Genomic DNA, 26,118 nt, shown 5'->3' on the forward strand with positions numbered 1-26,118 from the left:
TGGTCAAAATTTCCCTTTGCAGGGACCTCGTATGGAAGTGTGCAAACGGAACTGCCTCAAAGGTAGACAACGCCAGGCCCAGCACCCGCATGCTAGTCCGGAGGGATGACCATTTGTTAGACAGCAGGAGGCGAATTGCAGCCTGCAATTTCTGGAGTTTGTCCAGAGGAAGGAGCACTCTTACTAAGGCCAAGTCCAGAGTCGGGCCAAGATATTCCAGCTTTTGTGGACTGAACCAGAGCAGACTAATGAAAATTCACAATCCAGCCGAACTCCCGCAGAGTTCATATTATGAATCCCAGGACTCACCAGAGCAGAGGAAGACTCTGCTCACAGAAGCAGATCGTCCAAGTAGCCCAGTATCATGATCCCCTGTTGGCGTAACAAAGCTAACATCGGGACTAACACTTTTGTGAAGATGCGAGTCCAAAAGGTAACGCCACAAACTGATAATGCTCCTCCCCCACAGCAAAGCAGAGAAAATGCTGATGACTTGCACATATTGGAATGTGAAGGTAAGCATCCTTGATATCGATAGAGGTGAGGAAATCCCTCTGACGCAGGGATGCCACCACCGTTCGAATGGACTCCATTCTGAACTTCTGTACCAGGACAAATCAGTTTAGTGCTTTGAGGCCAAGGATTGGACTCACTTTGCCTTCCTTCCTGGGAAATGTGAACAGGTTTGAGTAAAAACCCTGAAAACGTTCCGAGGTCGGAACCAGGACAATCACCCTCTCGATGGAACAGGTCTTGTATCGCTCCAAACAGACCCGGTAAGCAGTCTGGGGACAGGCACAAGTTGGAAGGAAAAAACCTTGCGGGGGGGGGGGGGCATGAGTGAAACTCGATCTTGTAGCTGGACTGAATGACTGCCGCTTTTTCCAATGGCAAACCAGAAGAAAATGGCTGCCGGACTACACAAACATGGCCACCGTGTATAGAAACACACAGGCTACAACAAAATGGCGGCCAGGCGTGGCTTACTTGGACCCAGAAGGGAGACCAGGCCTCAAGGACAGATCCAGGCAGGACAGGGGCGCAACCCCCCACACAGTTAATTGTCTGGTCACCGGCTGCGCAACCCCCCGGCTCCCATCGCCAGTTAGCGCCCTGCCCCCATCCAGTCCACTCATTTTGTTTGTTGTTTTTTTTTAACAGCCTCAGCGTGGAAGGGAAGAGGTAGGAGGAGGGACTTGGCAAGAGGGGGGGGGGGGGTGCCTGCGGGAAGGAGGGAACCCAGCGGTCCGACCGTCCCAAGGAGGGGCCCACGTCCACCCCAAAACCCTCCAGGGGAGGGGGGGGGGACAGCTACTCACCATACCAGGAACCAGGTGGGCACCGCTCCAGACAGAACCCCTCACCATCGATCTGGGGGGCTATTGGCCAGGAGGAACGCTGTGACTCAGGCTGAGACCCGGTCGTATGTGACCTCGCTTGGCGTTTACCTCGCAGGCCAGCCCCCATCCAGTGACGCTATGTCGTGGCTGACCTATCACGGAGCTGAGGTCTGCGCACACTTGCTTGCCAGACTGGGGTGATCACTGGATCGAGATTATCCAGGCTGTCGCCCAGTCCAGCAGTTGATTGTAGATCTCACAGGAAAAAATCCAGAAGGAAAACATTTTCTATCTAAAGATTTTTGCCAGGACCAAAGATCCCAGCAAAGAAATGGGTCCTTACTCCTGACTAGGCAGAAAAAAACTGAGTGGCTATAGCAGAGAGAGGGAGTATACCCCCTGGGACTGCCCGTGGGTGTTGCCAGAATTATTTTCTGCCTAGTGTCCTACTCCTGTAGGGGGCAGTATAACCCAATGATTTTGTTTATCAGGAGCTGTGTCCGTCAATGAACATCCGAGAAATGGATTTTAAGGTAAGTCAAAAATCCCATTTTTGCTTGCACATAAGATGATGGAAGTCAGCAGAACTTCCTCTCGTTTACTAAGCTCTGGAGCAGCAACTTCACTTGCAAAGTGCACAGTCTATTTTCCTTTAGTAAATTGGCCCCATAGTTTAGAAGTTTCATTTTTTTTTTTTTGGCATATTATAGGGTCACATAGTATCAGGGTTAGTGTTTCTAAAGCCTCAATGTTTTTTACCTAAATGCATTCTCTGCATTAAAGAGGTTGTAAACCTCAGAATTTTTTTTTTTCTTTTTTTTTTTTTTTTTAGAAGTACACCTGTAAGGCAAACACATAATGAGCTAGTATGCATCGTATACTAGCTCATTATGATATACTCACCTTAGAACAAAGCCCCGAAGAGCTGACCGCTCACCCCTTCCATGGGTGACATGTTCTGTCACCCTTCTTCTGGGTTTGCGGCATCCAGCCATCTGATTGGCTGGACCCGCAAGTGCGCGGGAGCCGACGGTCACGGCATGGGGCTCTGAAGGAACAGCACCAGCGGCCGTTCCTTTAAAGCGCATGTGCCAGTGATGTCACTGGCTGCATTTAAGGTAAATATCTCCTAAACGGTACATGTTTAGGAGATATTTAAAGTACCTATAGGTAAGCCTTATCATAGGCTTACCTATAGGTACAACTTGCAGAGGAGGGTTTACTTCCTCTTTAAGGTAAACAACCTTCTGTGTCAGACTCCCTCATACTGACCTGAGCCCCATCGCAATCCAGCGCTGTGCATTAAAGCTAAGGCTCTCCTGGCTTTGTCCCTCCTCCATGGGCAGATCGATAGGAGCGGGAGACATTGGCTCCTGTCAATCAACTCCAGTAATGAGGGAGTGGGGGTGCGGAGCTGAGTTCCGCTGTCTGTGTCAATGGACGCAGAAGTGGGTCTTGGGAGCAAGCCCTCACGGGTGCCCCCATGGGAATCGGCCTCCTATTGGGGGGCACCAGCAAGAGGAGGATCCGGCCACTCTGTGCAATTCTATTGTACAGAGCAGGTAAGCATAGACATGTTTGTTTATTTTGTTACATTTTCCTTTATAACCACATTGTTACATTTATGTACAATCAGGGTTATTGTTTCATAGTATCATGTTTATCAAATATTAGGTTTAGGGTTATGGAGAACCAGGGTTTGATATTATTATGGTTTCATGATATTGAAGTTGCATATTGTCAGCATTTGGGTTACACAGCCTTAAGGCCCTTTCTCATGGAGTGGACTTTCTCATGGAGTGGTGTCTGCTTATCAGAGCAAAGCGGGTTGATAACACATCTGTGTGTGTCCACTCATGCAGAGCACACACACACAGCGAGCCCACTCTGCTCTTTGGGGGGCCAGGTGTAATCCTATTCTGCTGCTTGTTTATACCTGACTGCCCTTCAATCCACCTAGATGGAGAAGGACAGATCCCTTTCATTTTCTTTTTTTTTCTTCTTTTTCTTTTTTTTTGTGGACTGGATCAATTTGGAGGTAGGCAGGTGTAAATGGTCCATTCACCCTTATGGGACCGGCAGGTGCAAATGTACTTGTGTGATCAGGTCCATCCGAAAAACTGACAGGCAGACCCCATCAGACCCTGTGTGAAAGGAGCCAAAGTTTGCACAATATTCGGGTTAGTTACATTGTATCATCCTAGGGTTATATAGTACTGGGTTTTAAATTTAAAGTTTTAGGGTTCTTGAATATCAGGTTTGTATATAGCTAGTTTTACATAGTTTAGAGGTTATATAGTATTATGTTTGTAGGATATTAGGATCACAGGTATTACAAAGTATCAGGGTTATATAGTCGCAGGTTTATATGGTATTTCTGTTTTTTTTCTTGAAGATCAGGCTATGGAGGGGGGAAATATCCGGTCCTTCTACAATCACCAGAAAAATTCTTCCCTGTTTAGTAAACTATATTCGTGGCCATCTACCGACACATTTCATCCCTTCAATGAAGTCTCACCAGCTTTTGGATTTGTTGTTTATTTTTTCTTCTATGAAGAAAGCTGATTTCTGTATCATTCTTCACATTTTCAAAACAGCAATGTTACGTTATTCATGTAGATTAACCTGTTCTAGTCACCTCTCTGATCTAATGCTTTAATAAATAATTATGACTATTTTCTTCTGTATAGGTGAGAGTGGGGGTCATTCAGTACAGCGCCACGCCACAGCTAGAATTCCGCCTTGATTCGTTCTTTACCAAGGAAGACCTTCAGGAAAAGATAAAGGCCATTGTCCTCAAGTACGCACCCTGTTCAGTGTTTTTCTACTTCAGACTCTTCTGAAATAACAGATAATGAATTCCTCATTTTGTCTGACATTTTCTGTGGTAACAGACAGTCAATTTAAATACGCAGTAGGTTTATGTTAAGCTTTTTTAAATGTATATAATTTAGAAAAATTGGTCAGAAGTAAGGATATTTTAAAATTAAGGTGATTAAAATATGGGACGTGGCTGGGGGCTATTTTATGACACACAAATTGCGACTATTTCAAAAGAAAAACACTACAAACAGTAATGCCTCGTACACATGTTCATATAATCGTACAAAAAAAATCGCTTTCGACTTCATCGCACGATAATATGATCGTTAGTACACAGCTTTCGACAGTCAATCACGACAGTTTGGCCAACAAAATCCGAAGGGACAAACAGGAAAACTTCTGTCGTACGATAGCCTAGTGAATGACAATCGTTTAATCAGTACAGTATGCGTCCGCTAAAATAATAACTTGGAAAAAGCCTGGCTGCCATTGTTTGTTTTGCACAAACGTATGATACGTAGCTACGCAACCAGGAAGCTTTTCCAGAATCGTACGAAAAAAATCATACACTAAGTATGCATTGTTGAATTCGATATTAGTATCATGCAACAAAATGCGAACGATAAGTCGTACAATTATCTGAACGTGTGTACGAGGCATAAGTCTTCTGCGGCCTAAATTATCTGATAACATTTAGATGCGACTATGGATTGGAGTTGAAGCTACACAGGAACTATCCTATAAAATGTCATACATACATGGCAGTTAAAGTGTATGTAAATGCTTTTTTTTTTTTCAGGTTTGGGTGGTGTAGCATTAGGCTCCTTTCACACACTCCGTCCGTTGGACGGAGTCCATTTTTCTCAGCGGGGGATCGAGCCGCCGATCCCCCGCTGAGCAGCAGGAGGACAGCTGTGTCTCTGCGCTGTGTGCGGAGACACAGCTGTCAGTTCCCCATGCATCTCTATGGGGGAAATCGGATGGGAACGGACCGTCGGTCCGTTCTCATCCGATGCCATCCGATCCGCTGGACGGATGGAAAATGGGGTTTCCATCCGTCCAGATTTGACGGATCGGGTCGGATGTCAGCGGACATGTCTTCGCTGCCATCCGATGCCCCATAGGAATGCATGGGGGGACCGTTCAGATCCGCCAAAAAAACAGACAGGCGGATCTGACCGGTCCACCTGTGTGAAAGGGGCCCAAGTCTACATGTTTTTTATTGCGGTCTCTTTGTACTGATGACCATTATCACTGAGACAGAGAGAAATGTTAGAGGTGACTGCAGAACAAAAGTGAGGGGAAATCTTCTAGTAGGGACAACTGTTCCTATAACAGCTTTCGAAGAGGGAATATCTGTTCTGTTTGGAGAGATTTCCTGGTGTGTCTCCAAAACAGGAAGTTAGGAGTAAACTCCCAGTAGGACACAGGCAGCAAAAAAAAAAAAAAATATGGAAAGTACAAATTCAGAATACTTTATTAATCCAAAAGGGTCATTATTAAGATACAGTTGCATTCAATGAAGAAAACAAAATCCTATCAAATGGAAAAAGAAACAATACTGACAAAATTACCAACAAAAGAAAGTATATATATATATATATATATATATATATATATATATATATATATATATATATATATATATATATATATATATATATAACCATGAATAAAATAAAAAAACAAATTAAAACTAAGTTAGCACTATACTGTAATAAACCATACTACCCTGCTAAAACACTCCATTGAATATCACCACCAATTGAAAAACACCAGAAAATGAAACTACAGAATGCAAACATTGAACCAGCAATACTCTAAACCAGGACTTCCCAAACTGTGGGTCGCGAGCCGCATCTGAGTGGGTCACCGGCATTCGCCGGCGGTAGAGCAGTCAGATCAGTGAGCTTCCCAGGCATCAACCGCAGCCCGCACACACTGTGTTACGAGCGAGCAGGCAGGCGGGGCAATCAGGCGGGTGGGACCTAGAGCTTCACTGACGCTCCGACTCCGCCCCTTGCCGAGTCAGAGTGGAGCTGAGCGCCAGGAAGTCACCAGGTATTCCATTAATGGCAGTTATGGCAGAGTTCCCTAATGGCAGAGAATTCTGACACTCTGTGTTTTAGGATTGTCAGCTGAAGTTCATGATCCCTTGTGACTTCTGACTTCTAGATTTGATTGGCGGGCTCCTGAAATCTACATTCATTTGTCTACTTCTGCTGATGGATGTCTTCATTTTCTGTGATACAGACATATTCATTGCTAGATTAATGAATATATTTAGTGGGGCAGAGGCGATGTCTGGATTGTAAAAGTACTGTATGTCAGTACACATTATCCAACTTTATAGTTTGTATTTAGTATTTTAAAATTCCTGCATTTTACTAAAATTACAATACATATAAATGAATTTAAATTGACATGCTTGGTTTAACAGAAAAAATGCTATTCAAGTATGTATTCTGAACTAAAAAAAAAAAATCCTTCTTTTGCTCTTTGTCTCCTCCAAATGTCTAAATTCTTTTTTGATTGCTGCTGTGATCTGACTTCCTCTTGGAGGGTGGCTACTTTAACCACATAGCGACCGCCCACCGCAGATGTACTGCGGCAGGCAGCCACTCCTGGGCAAAGTGCCGTACATGTACGGCGCTCGCTCCTGGGAGTCTAGGGGGCGAGCGCGCACAGCCGGCAGCGCGCTCCCACCCCCACTCGTCACCGGGAAAGCCATAGCGGTTGTCAGGCGGCTCCGATTGCCACCTGACACCCGGGATCGCTCCCCGCAGAGAGAGGACGGTCGGCTGTTGTAAACACAGCCGACCATCCTTCTCCCTGGGATGATCACAGAGCGCCTGTGATCCTTCTATATAGGATCACATGTCTCTAATCTCAGAAGCCCCGCCCCCATACAGTTATAATCACTCCCCTAGGCTCACACTTAACCCCTTGATCACCCACAGGGTTAACCCCTTCCCTGCCAATGGCATGATTACAGTAACAGTGCATATTTTTAGCACTGATTACTGTAGTAATGTCACTGGTACCCCCAAAAATGTCAGTTAGGGGTCCGATCTGTCTGCCGCAATGTCGCAGTCCCGCAAAAAAAAAAGATATATATAATTTTTTTTTTTTTTTTTTTTTTTCGATTAACCATAATTATTCCTTCAACATCCCCCTCCCTTTAAAATATGCAATATTATTATTATTATTTGCATCTATATAGCGCCAATAAATTCTGTAGCGCTTTACAATATTCAATTACAAGCAAGTGGGTCCCGAAAAAAAATCTGTATTCAGAAGTGGGTCTCGGCCCAAAAAAGTTTGGGAAGCCCTGCTCTAAACATTACACTAAAAATGATTACACATAATTAACCAATACTAACATAACATAAAAATCTGGATCATAAACCAGATTAAATCCTCACATCCAACACTCAGATATTTATATCATTTTGATGGCCACAGTGAAAAATGATTTCCTTTTGTTGCTCTGTGGTGCACAGCGGTTGTAACAATCGGTCACCGATGGTACTCCTCAGACTGGCCAGCGTATTGTGGAGTTGCTGGGAGGAGTTTTCCAAGATTGAATGTACCTTGGGCAGCATTCACATCACTGGGTTGCAAGCCAATTTACTGAATCTACTGGTGTCAGCCACCCTTAACCTGCTTCACCATCATGCCCCTAATTACAGGAGAGCAATGGTCACCACAGACTCCTAAAACATCTTCAGCATTGTCTGGCAGATGTTAAAAAATCTCAGCTGCCTCAAAAAATAGGAGGCTTTGGCCCTACCTATAGAGCACTTTTCGTATTCCAGTCCAATTTATAATCAATGTGCACCCCCAGATACTTCTCTAAGTAATTCTCTACTGTATCCTTTCTCAACCTTTTCATCACAGAGGATCCCTTGAAGTAACTCTCTGTTCTCAGGGAACCCCTGCTAAAATGTACTATATCTACAACTAATGATACTTTAGTGTGATGGCCAGTGGGAAGAATGCTCCTTACATTTGTGGTCATTGAAAAAAAATACCTCTTCATAAATAGCTGAAAAAATTAAGAAATCGCTTATTGCTCAAGGAACCCCTAGCAACCTCTGAAAGAACCCTGCTCTACTATATTCATATCCACTCCTTGATTAGAGACAGGGGTCACCGGTGCCTTCCTTCTCCAATCTACAACCAGCTCCTTTGTCTTGTCAAACTTAAATACAGATGATTATCCTCGCACCATGGGGTTGATTTACTAAAACTGGAGAGTGCAAAATCTGATGCAGCTATGCATGGTGGTCAATCAGCTTCAGTTCAATTAAGCTTTGACAAAAAAAAAAAAAAAAACTGGAAGCTGATTGGTTCCTATGCAGGGCTGCATCAGATTTTGCACTCTCCGGTTTTAGTAAATCTCCCCATGTGACAACGTTTTCCACCGCAGTCCTATACTCAGTCTCTTCTCCATCCCTAATAGATATCTCTACCGCAGAGTCTTCAAAAACCTTTTGAAGATGGCAAGACTCTGGTAGATGAAAGCAGTGGTATAGACATTAAATATAAAGGGAGAGAGAGAAGTGTCCTCTGTGGAACCCAAGTGTTGCTCAGCACCCGATCTGTCAAATAGTCTTGCAAACAGACATAGTGCACTGGAAGTGCCAGCAGCTGCATGCCAGAGAGGAGACCCAGCACTCGATCCAGGATGAGGTGAGTGGGACATTTGTCCCTGATATACAGTGCCCTGAAAAAGCATTAATACCTCTTGAAATTTTGAACATTTTGTTCTGTTACAACTAAAAATGTAATTGTATTTTATTGGGATTTTGGGACAGTCCACCTGTGTGTAATTTAATCTCGGTAAAAATACAGCTGTTCTGTGAAGCCCTTGGAGGTTTGTTAAAGAACCTTAGTGATCAAATAGCATCATGAAGGCCAGGGATAATATTGTAGAGAATGTAAAGCAGCATTAGGTTATGAAAATATATCCCAAGCTTTTGAACATCTCCTGGAGCACTGTTCAAGTCATCATCCAAAAATGGAAAGAGTATGTACAACTGCAAGACATGACTACCAAGACATGGTCGTCCAAAATTTAACTTTTTAACTTTTTGACCTAAAAGCAAAACTCTGTGTGGCAAAAAACTAACACTCTACATTGCCCGGAACACACCATCCCCAACGTGAAACATAGTGGTGGCAGCATCATGTTGTGGGGATGCTTTTCTTCAGCAGGGACAGGGAAGCTGGTCAGAGTTGATGGGAAGATGGATGGAGAAAAATACAGGGCAATCTTAGAAGAAAACCTGTTAGAGTCTGCAAAACACTTGAGACTGGGGCGGAGGTTTTCCTTTCAGCAGGACAACAATCCGAAACATACAGCCAGAGCTACAATGGAATGGTGTAGATCAAAGCATATTCATGTGTTGGAATGACCCAGTCATAGTCCAGACCTAAATCCAAAAATTGCTGTTCACAGACGCTCTCCATCCAATCTGACAGAGCTTGAGCTATTTTGCAAAGAAGAATTGGCAAATATTTCACTCTGTAGCTGTGCAAAGCTGGTAGAGACATCCCCAAAAAGACTTGCAGCTATAATTGCAGTGAAAGGTTGTTCTGCAAAGTATTGACTCAGGGGGGCTGAATACAAATGCATGCCACATTTTCACGTGTTTACTTGATAAATGGTTTTCAACATTTTTTACATTTTCCTTCCACTTCACAATTATGTGCCACTTTGTGTTGGTCTATCACATAAAATCCCAATAAAATACATTTACGTTTTTTGGTTGTAGCATTACAAAATGTGAAAAATTTCTAGGCACTATACGTACGCTATATTATTATACAGCATTTATATAGCACCAACAGTTTACACAGTGCTTTACAATATAGAGGGGGGACAGTACAGTTGCAATACAGTTTAATACAGAAGGAATAGGAGGGCCCTGCTCATGGAGCTTACAATCTAAAGGACCAGGGAATGCTTGTCAAACAAATCGTCATTCAGCTAAGATTCTCTCATACATCCAATACTCCAGATGAGTTCCATTGTCATTAACACTTTCTCACACCCTTCCCTCATGTTTGACTCTATCTCTGTTCTTGTCTCCCCTTCCTAGAGGAGGCAGCACCGAAACTGGCCTGGCTCTGAAGTACATTCTTCGTAAGGGCTTTCCTGGAGGACGGGACTCTTCTGTGCCAAAAGTTCTCATTATTCTATCAGATGGCAGGTCTCAGGGAAATCTTGGTGGTCCAGTAGCACAGATAAAAGAGAGCGGAATTGAGGTGTTTGCTATTGGAGTCAGGTTCCCAAGGTAAGGATGTTACAAATGTAACAAGAATTCTGCTCGTGTTGAAACGTTGTACTTGTGACATTGATTTCACACTAGACATGTGTGATTCATTGCTTTACAAATCGGAATTTGAACGCAATTTCCATTATTTAGAGATTCGTATGTATCTGAATCATAATAGTACCATATTTCAACTAATCCAAATTAAATAACGAAACAACGAAATTTATTTGTATTCCTTGTTTCATTCAGAACTTTTGGTAATGTTTGAAGCACCTGAGAAATGTAACAACAATAACAAATGATCCCAATAAATTTGAATCCATTTTGTTTTTGTGTTGCATTATCATTTTTCGTTATTAGAAAAAATGTACTATTTATCAAATGCAAACCTATTGCATTAAATACAGTAAGGTAAAAAAGTGAAAAGATGATGGGATGATGCATCAGAATCTTCCAAATCATAATGAATTAATTTTTCTCTTTCATTCATTGACGGACACAACACTCCATAAATCCTAACTCCTGGGTTATATCGCCTCCTCCAGGAGTAGGGCTAGGCCATAGGTCTGCAACCCGCGGCTCCGGAGCCGCATGCGGCTCTTTTGAACCTTTGCCGTGGCTCCGGGGCGGATGATAGCGAGGGGAGGAGGCGCCCCGTGCGCCCCGACACTCCCTCAACACTCCCCACTGTGGCGCTGTCCTGGCTGTGACGTCGCGGGCGGTGCGTGCATTAGTCACGCACCGTCCCGACGTCACCTTCCCACCTGCTGTCAGAGAGGAGGGCAGTGGCGCGCATGCAGGACGAAGAAGACGTCAGCAGCAGCACGCCAGGCACCAGTGTGAGGCAAGTGAAGTGATGCCTCGGGGGGGGGGGGGGGCCCGGGGGCCCACACACTGCTTTGAAGGGGGCACGCACGCTGGTCACTGCATTGAAAGGGGCATGTATACTGGTCACTGCATTGTAAGGGGGCATGTATGCTGGTCACTGCATTGTAAGGGGGCATGTACGCTGGTCACTACATTGAAAGGGGCATGTACGCTGGTCCCTGCATTGGGGTATGATCATTGGGCATAGCAAATTTTGCTATGGGGCCCTGTGATTTCTAATTACGTCCCTGTGTTTGACCCCCCGGTAGGTTTCTGTAGGTTTTGCGGCTCCCAGTTTTTTTTTTTTTTTCCTTCGTAAACGGGTCTAAGTGGCTCTTTATGTCTTAAAGGTTGCAGACCCCTGGGCTAGGCAGAACAATAAAACTGCTACATCCATGAGCCGTCCTTAGCTGGTATATAACCCCCCTCTCTGCTCTAGGTAATCAATTTTAATCTGTCTAGTCAGGAGTAAGGACTTAAGCCCCGTACACACGTACCGATCGTCGGCCGAACGATCGGCCATCTTTTGTCCCCGGGCTGTCGTGTCCGCTGAAAAGTGCAAAAGACTGCACACGAATTTTGTCCGCCGACTGCAGAAGTGATGTCATGTAATGGTTAACTTTCCCTGTGTTTTTTCTTTTCTGAGCATGCCCAGTCTTGCAAATCTGCTGTCTGTCGGCCGAATTCTGTACTGACAAGCGAACAATCGGCCATTCTGGTGTCGGCATACAAAAATTTTAATGCTTGCACGACAGATTCTGTTCGGCCGAAAGTGCGCTGTCGGAAGCATCATACTAACAAGCCGAAAATCGGCCGATCGGTCGTCGGCCGAATCTTTTCGGCCGACAATCTGCACGTGTGTACGGGCCTTTAGGCTCCCTTTCTGGGATCTTATGGTCCTAGAAATTTTTTCTCCTGGGAGATTACAATCCCTGGGTGATGGGCTGGATAATCTAGATCTAGTGGTCCCCCCAGCCCAGCCAGCAAGCGCATGCATACCGCAGCTACTTGCTAGGTCGGCCGTGACATAGCCTCCTGGACAGAGGCTGATCCACAAGTTAAATGTCTTGCAGGGTCGCATACAACTGGGCGCTGATTCGAGGCACAGTGCCCCCTTAGCCGACAGCTCCCCTACTTCGGTGGCAAGGAGTTCTGTCTGGAGTGTTCATTCATTCATGGATTCATTAATGTTATGATTCTGAGATTTTGATGGATCCACCTTCATCCAACCCAAACAGCATGCATAAGTAATTTCTTAAACTAACGAATTAACTCATTAAAACGAATATACACTCACCGCCAACTTTATTAGGTATACCTTGCTAGTTCCGGGTTGGACCCCTTTTGTCTTCAGAACTGCCTTAATTCTTGGCATAGATTCCAGAAGGTATTGGAAACATTCCTCAGAGATTTTGGTCCATATTGACATGGCTACATGGCATCATGTAGTTGCTGCATATTTGTCGGCTGCATCCATGATGCGAGTCTCCCGTTTCACCACATCTCGAAGGTGCTCTATTGGATTGTGATATGGTGACTGGGGAGGCCATTGGAGTACAGTGACCTCATTGTCATGTTCAAGTAACCAGTGGTGAGATGATTTGAGCTTTGTGACATGGTGTATTATCCTGCTGGAAGGAGCCATCAGAAGACGGGCACTCTGTAGTCATAAAAAGATGGACATGGTCCGCAACAATACTCAGGTAGGCCATGGCATTTAAAGAGAAAATATCCCCCACACCATTACACCCAACACCACCAGCCTGAACCGTTGATACAAGGCAGGATGGATCCATGCTTTCATGTTGTTTACGCCAAATTCTGACCCTACCATCTGAATGTCGCAGCTGAAATTAAGACTCATCAGACCAGGAAACGTTTTTCCAATCTTCTATCATCCAATTTTCGTGAACCTGTGCGAATTGTATCCTCAGTTTCCTGTTCCTAGCTGACAGGAGTGGCAACCAGTGTGGTCTTCTGTTGCTGTATCTGCTTCAAGGTTCGATGTGTTGTGCATTCAGAGGTTGTATTTTGCATTCCTTGGTTGTAATGAGTGGTTATTTGAGTTACTATTGCCTTTCAATCATCTCAAACCAGTCTGCCCATTCTCCTCTGACCTCAACAAGGTCAGAGTCCACACAACTGCTGTATATATTCTCTTTTTTGGGCCATTCTCTGTAAACCCTCGAGATGGTTGTGCGTAAAAAATCCCAGTAGATCAGCAGTTTTTGAAATACTCAGATCAGCCCGTCTGGCACCAACAACCACGCCCACGTTCAAAGTCACTTAAATCCCTATTCTTCCCCATTCTGATGTTCTGTTTGAACTTCAGCAAGTCATCTTCACCATTTCTAGATGGCTAAATGCTTTGAGTTGCTGCCATGTGATTGGCTGATAAGCAATTTGTGTTACCAAGCAATTGAACAGGTGTACCTATTAAAGTGGCCGGTGAGTGTATATGCTTTAAGTCCTGCTTTTGATACCTAGAACCCAGAGGCTTTGTTGGGCTTTAGGTGGGTTACAGTCCAAGATCCACATTTTACCTGTTAGCCAGACCTAGTATTAGTCTCAGCTGTTCACAGGCTTTTATTATTGTGAGCTGACTGGTGCGCAGGGCTTCCTCCCTATTGCTCCCTTTGTGGTGGGTGAAAGGCTGCATGCTGACAGAACACTATAAAAGTACATGTGTGGTTTGTTTTGTGGAACGCATTAGGGGTACCCTGCTTTTCAGGAACTGACCTGAGTTTAATTGGAGGCTTGGGTGAGCATATGGTTAATTTTATGGTATGGTCTCTCTGTAAAAAAAAAAAAACTCTCCTGACCTGTATGCGTTTGCTGCTTTGCTGAACACAAGTGCAGAACACACCTGCTTTGTCTATTCCTGGGTTTCTTTTTCTTGTGCATAGATTACTGCTGTCATTATGAATTAATCCAGTCCCCCTAATGCTAATATTGATTGTTACTATTGCTCCTGCGTTTCCCTCACAGATGGGCAGAGCTTCACTCCCTAGCCAGCGACGCAGTGGAAGAACATGTATTCTTTGCTGAACACGTGGATGATGCCGTGAATGGCTTGTGCAGCTCTCTAAGTAATTCGTCGGCATGCAGCGCTGTTCCCACAGGTAAATTCCTCTTTACAATTTTCTGCCTGACATCCTTAGATTTTCAGACCTCAGAATGGGACCTAATTATGAATACTGTGGGTAAAGATGACTTGGAAATTGGAAAATGTTGCCAAAATTGCTTTTAGTTAGTCCAGTGATCCTATTGGAGTGTATTTAAAGCTTAAATTTATACATATATATATATATATATATATATATATATATATATATATATATATTGTGGACAAAGTAGGGGTAGGGTTGGATTTTTTGTCTGTTTTTTTTTTTTTTTTTTCCCTTCATTTTTGGGGTTAAAGTGATAGTAAAGGCAGAAGGTTTTCTTTATCTTAATGCATTCTAGAAACTTGTGGAAAAACATAAAATATTCCATGAACCCAACATGCCTCTCAGCAAATAGCTTGGGATGTCTACTTTCCTGAAAAGGAGTAATTTGGGGGGGGGGGGGGTTGGGTTGTTCTATTATGGCATTTCAGGGCCTCCGAAACTGATAGGGTAGTAAGGAAGTGAAATGAGCAATTTACACCCTTTGAAATCCTGAAGGCAGTGATTGGTTTCGGGGTCCTGTATGGGACTAGGCTCCCATAAAGTCTCACACGTGGTATCCCTGTACCCAGGAGAAGCAGCAGAATGTTTTTTTGTTTGGGGTGTAATTCCACATATGGCCCTGGGAATGGGTGAGCAGTATATCAATTAGTTGACAACTTAAATAAATTATTTGTAATTTTACTGAAACTTGTGGCAAAACAAAAAATATTCCATGGACTCAACATGCCCCTCAGCACAAAGCTTTGGGTGTCTACTTTCTAAAACGGGGTCATTTGGGGGGTGTTTGAACTGTCCTGGCATTTTATGCCCAATATTAGAAGCTTATGCCACACATCACCCACTCTTCTAACCACTTAAAGGCGAAGCCTTTTCAGACACTTATTGTTTACATAAAAAAATTATTTTCTCTTTAGTTCATTGATGGACACAGATTCTGATCTACATAACCATTGGATTATACTGCCCCCAACAGGAGTAGGACACTAGGCAGAAAAATAAATTGTCTATGCCTTTGGGCAGTCGCAGGGGTATGCTCCCTCTCTCTGCTATAGGTAATCAGTTTTTTTTCTGCCTACCCAGGAGTAAGGACCTAGTTCCTTGCTGGGATCTCTGGTCCTTTCAAATGTTTTCCTTTTTAGATGTTTTTTCCTGTAAGATCTACAATCCACTGCCGGACTAGATCCAATGATCACCCCAGTTTGGCCAGCGAGCTCCTGCAGACCTCAGCTCCACGCTAGGTTGACCTCAACATAGCGCCACTGGAGGGGGCTGGCCTGTGAGTTAAATGCCTCGTGAGGTCGCATACAACCGGGTCTTGGCCCAAGTCGCAGCGGTCCTCCTGGCCGACAGCCCCCACCCCATTTCGATGGCGAGGGGTTCTGTCTGGAGTGGTGCCGCCTGGTTTCTGGTATGGTGAGAAGCTTTTCCCCCTCTTCCCCTGGAGGGTTTTGGGGAGGGCGTGGACCCCTCCTTGGGAGAAAGTCAGACCCCCGGGTTCCCCTCCTTCCCTTCAGGCACCCCCCTTTCATTTGTCCCCCATCTTACCCCTCCCCTTCATTTATGCTGTGTGTGGGTGGTCTGGTCCACCTCCTGGGGTGGAGGCAGGGCGCTATTCTGGCGATGGGGGCCGGGGGGTGCGCCGCCGGCGATTTGACGATCGGCTGTGCGGGGGGCGTTGTACCTGGTGGGGGCTCCTGCCAGGGCCCCCTGTCCTTCCTGGGTCTGTCCTCGAGGCCTAGGGATAACCTCCTGAGTCCCTGGGAGCCTCGTGGTGCTGCCGTTGCCTGTGTGTTTCTATGCACGGTGGCCATTTTGCGGTGGTTTGCCATTAAAAAAATAACAGCGGCCATGGCAATGGAGCCCCGTGGCCGGCACTTTCGGCGGTGGGAGCCCCTCCTCATCCCCTGGTGCTGACTCCTGGATCTTTTCACTTCCTGATCACCACACGTGGAGTGCAGATTATCCTGGTGACTGCAGGTGCCTGTTTCTGCTGGGTGGTGAGTCTGGTATGGTTCTCTCCCTCTCTGCTGAGGATCGCTTGGGGCTTTGTGCCTGGCAACTGGGTGCTGGTGCCAGCGCGGTGAGGGCTGTCCCCTCGCAAACAAAAAGCCTCTCCCCTGCCTCATCAGATCCTGATTCTTCTTCCACTTCTGCAACCACGCATGAAAAGGCGCTGGTGGACACACTGATTGTATCTGTGCGTGAGACCCTAAAGATGGAGGACACAGCTGCGACGGAGGCGCAGGTTCCCTTTGGCACTCACAAGCCATCCAGAGCAGAAAAGGTGTTTCCTTTCCCAGTCTATTTTGACAGAATTGTCGCTAAAGAGTGGGGATAAACCAAAGCGTCCCCTTGGGGAGTCCCTTATTAAGAAGTGGACTGTTTCACCGGTGGTGGACCCTCTGGTTTCAAGATTAAACAAGGCAACCATGATTCCGGTTGAAGATTCCCCGGCCTTTAAGGATTCGGCTGACAGGAAGGCCGGGGCTGTGGCCCACAATATGTACACTCTGGCTGGTTTGGCACTGAGGCCGGGATTCACCATTGCCCTGGTGTCGGAAACTCTGATCGAATGGGCTAAGCTATTAAGCCATGACCTGGAGAAGGAGTAGCTCCCCCCTGCCTTTGCTGAGCTGGCGGACCAGCTGGTTTAGTGGCTGCAGTTTATTTGTGATGCCTGTTTGGATGCGGCTCCCCTAGTGGCTCATCTCTCTGTTTTGGCAGTGGTCCTTCGGCGTGTCTTTTAGCTTAAATGCTGGTCTGCAGACCAGACTTCTAAAAAGGCCTTGACTGATCTCCCCTTTCAAGGGGATCGCCTATTTGGGGCTAACCTGCATGACAACATTAAAGGTCTCACAGGGGGAAAGAGACCTGGGCCCTCTTTCTCGGCTCATAAGAAGTTTTTTCGTTCCTCAGGGTCGACTGACAAGGCCTTGAAGCCTTTCAGGGCCTCCTCTGGAGGATCCAAATAAACCTGGTCTGGCAAGCCGAGAGCGGGCTTCTCCAGACCCGCGGACAAGGCTCCTTCAGCATGAATGTGCGCCCTCGCCCGTATCGGGTGGGGTGGACGTCTTTGTTGGTTTCCAGACCCATGGACTTCCCTGGTACAAGACAAGTGGGTCCACTAAGTCATTCGGTCCAGCTACAAGATCGAGTCCATCATTCCTCCCAAAGGTTGTCTCTGATCTTTATTTGAATGAGGACATTGTGTTGCCTTCCCTGTGTCCCAGGCCTAATCATACGAAGGATATTTGCTTGCATTCCTTGGATGTGGTCAGGGCAATTAGGGTGTACCTGGCAGCTACAGAGTCTTTTAGGAAGTCGGACTCCCTATTTGTGCTCTCGGATGGGCCTCGGAAAGGGTTGTCCACTTCTGCAACCATTTCCAGATGGTTATTCAGGCCTATTCCATCAGGGGTCAAGTTCCTTCTTTCCCTGTCAAGGCGCACTCTTCTGGGGCACTTACTGCCGCCTGGGCCCTCCATCATCAGGCGTCAGCGACACAGGTTTGCAAGGCGGCCACATGGTCGTCGGTGCACACTTTCACAAAGTTCTATAAAGTGGATGCGTTGGCATCTCGGGATGCTTATTTTGGCTGCAAGGTTTTGCAGGCTGCTGTTTAGAGGACTTGATCCTATTTGAGGGTGATTGGGTTGAGCTCCTGTTGTCTGGTTGGCTACTGTTTAGCCTTTGGAATTTTTTTGCTGTTCCCACCCCTCATGTACTACAATGGTTATGAAGATCCGGAGCTGTGTTAGTCAATGAACGAAAGAAAAAATGGGATTTTTGACTTACTGTAAAATCTATTTCTCTGATGTTCATTTTGTAGACAAAAAATTGCCGTGTAAGATAGGCCCTTACCCCTGTTGAAGATTAGTGAAAAACATTGGGATAGAAAAAGGCGGGGCTTTGCGGGCCAGTGGGAGTAGAAGGATCAGAACCAAAACCAATTGTAAAATCAAAAATACATTTATTATTATAGCAAGTAAAAAACAAGCATGGATTACCATGCATGTATGATAGCAACAAAATAACATACAAAATTGTTAAAATCAAATTCTAACATCACTGTTTGTATAGAAACATATCCCACAAGGGATTAGAGCCAAAAACAAAGCCTGTGTAGGTGGATGATGGGTCTCAAGCTGAATTCGGTCACGGTAGGTCCCCAGCAAGCCGACGCGTTTCGCTTAAGGCTTCCTCAGGGCCTGAGAGACCATAACAGACCGATGTTTCTATGAGTAACATAAATACAAGTAATTACATTTCAGTTTACATGTTTAATAATATAACATACATCATGCTGCTGAATATTTTTATATTTGGCTCAAGTTTTGTACTGACCATTTTTGAACAGTGACTTGTGTTAGGCGACAGGGCTATAGTGATGCATAGGCTGTTCGGAAGATAATACCTCCGTATTCACCATACATAATCTATATAGGCATCAAAAAGAAATCTCTTGCATAAAATCCGATATATTAGGTCCCAGCTGTGTCATCAAGGTCAAGGCTGTGAATCAAAGTATCAATAGGTGTATATTTATATTTGCAATATAGCTGCCAATAGTTCTAATAACGTCTGTATTTTATTCTGTATTTTATAACCAACCTGCTAAATATGGCTCCACTTGAGCATCTTGGGGTATAGTCACCCCTCAGCAAATAGGTATCCTCTTCCTGGTTTGTTCATCCATATGTGCGTTCACCCCCAGATCCAATCAATCTAGGGATATGGGCACGCAAAGCCCCGCCTTTTTCTATCCCAATGTTTTTCACCTCTGATGTTCATTAACGGACACAGTACCCACCCCTCTGTGGAGTTGATATTCTTCTTGACACTGCTTGTAACAAAACTGAGTACCTATAGCAGAGAGAGGGAATATATCCACTGGGACTGCCCATAGGCATAGCCAAATTCTTTTTCTGCCTAGTGTCTTACTCCTGTAGGGGGCAGTATAACCCAATGGTTATGAAGATCAGGAGCTGTATCTGTTGTCCATCAATGAACATCAGAGAAATTGATTTATGGTAAGTCAAAAATTCCATTTTTTTTTTTACTAGAAAATTACTTTGAACTGACGACTGACGCTAACACCAATGGCACTAATACAGTGATCAGTAAAAATCTGTACACTGTACTTAGTGGCACTGTGACAGGGTGTAAAAGAGTTAACTGGGGAAGGGGGTATCAAGGGGTTAAATGTGCCTATCTATTTGTACTGGGGTCAGTGTAGTGCTTGTACTCACTGTCTGATGTGATCTCTCACACTGGAACCGAAAAGGGCTCCAGGAGAGGCAGTCATGTAATTTCCTGTACCTTTGTTTACATTACACGGTAACAGGACGTTCTGTGATTCATCAGAACTGATCAGCTGGTCCAGGCCATAAATCATTGGCCTGGACCCTTAGATCGGTACTGAAACGAATCCTATCGTCGCCAGGTCGGCGGGCGCAGGCGCGCCCCCTACCTGCAAGTGGGAGTGACGTACAGGTACATCGATTCAAGCAGGCGTGCCAACTTGCCGCAGTAAATCTGCGGCGGGCAGTCGGCAACTAATTAAGTATATTCCTCAATAGACACAAAGGGGTTTATTTACTAAAACTGGAGAGTGGAAAATCTGGTGCAGCTCTGCAAAGAAACCGATTAGCTTACACATTTTTTTTTTTTTTGACAGGGCTTAATTGAACAAGCTTCACCAGATTTTGCACTCGCTTTTACAAACCCAGATATAACTTGGTAAAAAGAGCAGTGACATCGCTGTGCTGTACATACACCATGCAGAGAGCAGAGCTGTGGGAGGGTCCAGCAGGCTCCAGCCACTACAGACTGCCTCCAGACAGCCAGAGGAGGGGGCGGGGACGAGACCAGTCACCCTGCACAAGGACAGTGCGCAGCAGTGAGTGGTCTTTATTACAGGAAAAGTCTCACACTGGATCAGGAAGAAATACACATAGCACACCAATATTCAAGAAAGAATACACATTATGAATGTATTTAGACAATATCTGCATATCCCTGAGTTAAATATTAAAGGGATTGTAAAGCCTCAAGGTTTTTCACCTTAATGCATTCTATGCATTAGGGTGAAAAACTTGTGCTTCAGCTCCCCCCTGAGCCCATCTGTTCCAGCGATGTGCACAAGCCCAGCATCTCCAGCTGCTCTCTCTGTCCTCATTGGATAGATTGATAGCAGCAGGAGATATTGGCTCCCGCTACTGTCATTCGAATCCAGTGACATGGGGGCGGGACTCAGGAGCATGCCCGCACAGGTGCGGGGGAGGAGCTCCGGCAGGGCACCCCAGAAGAGGAGGATTGGGGCTGCTCTGTGCAAAATCCTTTCATAGAGCAGATAAGTATAACATGTTTGTTATTTTTATTTAAAAAAAAAAAAATGGAATCTTTAAAATCACTTCAACAGATCTTGAATCTTTGTTCTTCAGAATTATATTCTAAAGTGGTTCCACGCTCCAAAATGCTAATGTGCTAGTATACCTTTAAATCTGTTTGCATAGCAATTTTCTGAATCAGCAAGCAGTGTATCAGTCCATAAAGGGTCCTTTTGGTATGAAAGTGCTTGCATATGCTCAATCTTTCTTGAAAAACCCTCCCCTACGCATTACGCCACAGGGTCACAGCCAATCTGTTGTCACGCTGAGGTGCGCATTGTGAGCATACCGTTGAAATACTGTCTGATTGTTTTATACCCACACTGCGAGGACTAAATGCTTTTTAGTTTTTGTTGAACTTCAGGCACCAGGAAAATGTGAGTGTTTTTATATTTAGTGTTTAATAAACCGGTTTTAAAAGATAAAGCACTCTGCCCAGATTGGGGACCGACTGATTATCGGCAAAGCCGATATATCGAGGGCCAATCTGCACTTTCCCTGATTTATCTGAATTGGCCCCCGAGGTTACTGATTTTGCTGATATTTCGGTAAAGTGCTGTAACCGAGTGATGCCTGCAGCTAGAGGCATCACCCCGGTACCGGCTTCCATAGCCGACGGTCGGTTGTCTTGTAATGACAACCGATGCTGCTGAGAAGCCGCTCGGCTGTCATTACAAGGTGCGGGAGGGGACCTCCCCCCGCTGTGTGGCTCGTCCGTCCCACCGGGAGACCCGGGCATCCTACCTGCACAGCCGCCAAAGACCCGACTCTGCTCTGATGGGGTATCTATGTTAAAACCCAGAAGTGATGTCATATATATCGGCATATATTTGATGGCAGATATCGGTCGATACCGATATGCAATGACCAAAATATCGTTATCAGCAATAAAAAAAACGGTCGATCACTAGTCCAGATTTCTCTCTTTATGATTTGGGCGTATGGAGATACGTTTAAGAGAAGGAGGGTTCTAAACTCAAGATTGCCATCAAAAGAGTAAAAACCGCATAAAACAGATCCCCAGAGAGGGACAACAGCACATATAGACCATTGGCTGGTCTTATCACCCGGGAGGGCAGATCGGATGAGGGGATTATCACTATTGTATGTGGATGATTGGAGCACATAGTGGTGAACACAAATTTAGGAAGCATTTGTTTAGATATGTGAACACAAGCCTGTTTTTTATGAAAGATTGAACATATGCAAGCACATTTATACCAAAGGACACTTTATGGACTGATGCCTTGTTTGTTTTGTTAATATTATATATGGTTTGATATAATATGCTGATTCAGAAAATTGCTATGCAAACAGATTGAAAGGGATACTAGCACATTAGCATTTAGGAGCGCAGCACCACTTTTGAATACAGTTTTGCTCATTGATACAAGTTTAGAGAGTGTGTATAGGTGTGAGCCATCTGCTTTGTAAGTTTTCGTCTTATAGCACACAACTTGGCAGCGCTCAAGTACACCCTTTTTCAATTGTTCTTCAGAATATCTTTATATTGGTGTACTGATTATTACTTGTGGTGTGTAATGTTCCTCAGGGTGCAGTGTACAGTCTTACTCATGTGAGCGGCGAACTCTGGAGACGGTGAAAGAACTTGCTGGGAACTACATGTGCTGGAAAGGCTCGGCTATGCCCAGCCGTGTGTTTGCTGGACACTGTCCCTTCTACAGGTTTGTCTCTTGTATTTATCTTTTTCATTCACAGGCTAGTTATTTCACCCTCTGTAAAACTGGTTTGGGTTGTATGTGGTAAAAACCAGAGCAGGTAGATCTGCATGCAAGGGTGTAGGAACCCACACAAATCTGGGGGGGACAGCATTTTTACTCGCCAGGTATATGCTTTTTCAGTAAACTGCGAGAGAGAGAGTGTGTGTGTGTGCAATACAATTAATTCATCGAATTTGTTTATTATAACCCACATAGCATTAATAAAAATTAACCCACATAGCATTAATAAAAATTAACCCACCTGGCATTAATAAAAATTAACCCCCAAATTAATCCCATGGCATTAATAAAAATTAGTGCTGGTGCTGCTGCTTGGCTTGCTGGCTGGGCTGGCATATGCTTGCTGCCAGTGCCTTGCCTTGTGCTGCCGCCGGAACCTCCTCACTGTCCGGTCCCGGTCCCCGACACACAGTGGACAGACTGCTAGGTAGTCAGTCAGTACTGTCCATGTGACGCCACTCCCGTATGCGCTTTAGGTCTGGCCGCCTAGGCTGGGTGCTTGGTGCGCGCTGCGCACTCTCCCTATGCTGGTGAGACGTCTTGCATGATGCCACTCCGCTGTGCACGCCCCCCTCCACCCGCCTGCCAGCCTGTGTTTGTCGGACAGAACAGGACCCCCCAAAGACAGGAAAGGACCCCTCAGGATAAGACAGGACCCCCCAAAGGAACAGGACCCCCAAGGACAGGACCCCCCAAGGAACAGGAAAGGACCCCCCAAGGAACAGGAAAGGACCCCCAATGATTGCAGAGTGCCAGCCACAGCATTGCCCCCAATGATTGCAGAGTGCCAGCCACAGCATTGCCCCCAATGATTGCAGAGTGCCAGCCACACATTGCCCCCAATGATTGCAGAGTGCCAGCCACACATTGCCCCCAATGATTGCAGAGTGCCAGCCACACATTGCCCCCAATGATTGCAGAGTTCCAGCCACACATTGCCCCCAATGATTGCAGAGTGCCAGCCACACATTGCCCCCAATGATTGCAGAGTGCCAGCCACACATTGCCCCCAATGATTGCAGAGTGCCAGCCACACATTGCCCCCAATGATTGCAGAGTGCCAGCCACACATTGCCCCCAATGATTGCAGAGTGCCAGAACACAGCATTGCCCCCAATGATTGCAGAGTGCCAGAACACAGCATTGCCCCCAATGATTGCAGAGTGCCAGCCACACATTGCCCCCAATGATTGCAGAGTGCCAGAACACAGCATTGCCCCCAATGATTGCAGAGTGCCAGAACACAGCATTGCCCCCAATTGCAGAGTGCCAGCCACACATTGCCCCCAATTGCAGAGTGCCAGCCACACATTGCCCCCAATGATTTCAGAGTGCCAGCCACACATTGCCCCCAATGATTGCAGAGTGCCAGCCACACATTGCCCCCAATGATTGCAGAGTGCCAGCCACACATTGCCCCCAATGATTGCAGAGTGCCAGCCACACATTGCCCCCAATTGCAGAGTGCCAGCCACACATTGCCCCCAATGATTTCAGAGTGCCAGCCACACATTGCCCCCAATGATTTCAGAGTGCCAGCCACACATTGCCCCCAATGATTTCAGAGTGCCAGCCACACATTGCCCCCAATGATTTCAGAGTGCCAGCCACACATTGCCCCCAATGATTTCAGAGTGCCAGCCACACATTGCCCCCAATGATTTCAGAGTGCCAGCCACACATTGCCCCCAATGATTTCAGAGTGCCAGCCACACATTGCCCCCAATGATTTCAGAGTGCCAGCCACACATTGCCCCCAATGATTTCAGAGTGCCAGCCACACATTGCCCCCAATTGCAGAGTGCCAGCGATCCCCCCACACTTACCTCTCTCGCAGCTTCTCTTCAGTCCCCGGCTCCATGCGTCTCCCAGTCTTTAGTCCTCCCTCGGCGCCTCCTCCTCGTCCAATGGCATGGTGTTTGCCTTTCGGCCAATCAGGAAGCGGGAGGACCCGCTCCCTGATTGGCCGGGAGGAGGATCCGTGTGACAATAGCGAATTCTCATTCGCTATTGTCACAGAATGGGCGGGTCGGGCGCACTGCTGCTCCCTTGCCGCCACGTCTGCAGCTGCGCGGTCCGAGCGCGGTACATTCAATTGTACTGCGCTCGGACGCGCCACGGCTAAACTGGGGGGGGTTTCAGCATACCCGTCCCCCCTGCATTATTTCCTGGGGGGGATGTGTCCCCCCCCCCCCCCCCCCCGGTTCCTACGCCCATGTCTGCATGCAATAAATACCCTCAAACTGGACTCAGTTGCAGCCTACCACTGCCATGTTACAGTAGTCATTGGGCCTAATAAACGATCGGTGATGCAAAGTGAGAAATTGCAACAGGAAAATTATGTGTAATATTGTTGCAAATTGTGCCAAATTATTTTCCTGCAGTGATCATAGTTTATACGTAGGGATGAACGCAGATACGAGTCAGAACCTGCCTGAGCGCTCTCGCTGGGAAGCTGTAAAAGCTGACAGCCAATCATAAGTGGCCTAGACATTTCCTGGCCTGCAGCCCCACGTATGCAACAGTCATGCTGCGGAGTGGGGAATATTTCCGCTGCCTATGATTGGCTGTTGGCTCTGACAGCTTCCCAGCAGGCTAGTTCAGGCAGATTCGAACTGACTCCTCTCTGAACCTGCTGTTTTTAAGGCTAACTAAAGTGAATTGCTGAATGGGACATGGAGACAGGTCATTGAGACAGACCATCAAAGGCGGAGTCATGACTGGCAGACAGATTGGAAACAAATAGTGCTGCACTATTATATCTAGGATAGCTCCAATGATTAAGAAATAACTGTGCATAAAATAACAGGATAATAATGAATAACTGACATAAATGTGAATGGATATTGTTACCACAAAAAACTATAGTGTAACTATAAAAGTGATGAAACATAATACATAAAATGCAATGAATTACAAATTGTAAATGGTACATGTTGAGTGTACCGTGACCCTGTTGAAATTACTAGATTAAAAAGAAGAAAGAAAAAAAGTCCACAAATCTAAAGTCCAAACTGATGTGGAGATGTGAATCTTCAATATATGATCCAAGTGAATACTGAAAACCATGTGAATAGCTCAACCACCACCAGCATCAAGGAGGCTTACCGAAGCAAATGCATCCAGTTTGGCCTACGCCTATTGGGTCAACACAGGCAGTGGTTTATATACTATTGATCGACCGATATCGTTTTTTTACCGCCGATACCGATATTGTGGTCATCGGATATCGGTATCATCCGATATTTGTCGATATTTTCGGATATTAAAAAAAAATATATATAGATATATATATATATATATATATATATATATATATATATATATATATATATATATATAAAAAAATTTTTTTATGTCTACAGGTACTGTGGTGGAGGGATCTGGGGGTCTAAAAGACCCCAAACCCCTCCTCTGCACTTAAAAGCATTCAAAACGGCAAGTTTGGCTGTTTTGAATGCTGTAAGTTTTCTGAATTTGGCGCCGCCAGTACCCGGAAGTGA

General features: G+C 45.6%; 1 protein-coding gene across 1 annotated transcript in view; it reads left to right on the forward strand.

Annotated features, from left to right (window-relative positions):
- Nucleotides 1–26,118, forward strand: part of VWA2 (von Willebrand factor A domain containing 2) — a 97,887-nt gene that overhangs the window by 44,118 nt on the left and 27,651 nt on the right. The window contains exons 5-8 of the mRNA XM_082267952.1: nt 4,031–4,140; nt 10,271–10,465; nt 14,303–14,436; nt 22,426–22,558. Coding sequence (XP_082124078.1) covers nt 4,031–4,140; nt 10,271–10,465; nt 14,303–14,436; nt 22,426–22,558 — 572 coding nt within the window. The remainder of the gene's footprint in view (nt 1–4,030; nt 4,141–10,270; nt 10,466–14,302; nt 14,437–22,425; nt 22,559–26,118) is intronic.

Source organism: Pelophylax lessonae (genome assembly GCF_965119305.1).
Source record: "Pelophylax lessonae genome assembly, chromosome: 9".
Lineage (NCBI taxonomy): Eukaryota > Metazoa > Chordata > Amphibia > Anura > Ranidae > Pelophylax > Pelophylax lessonae.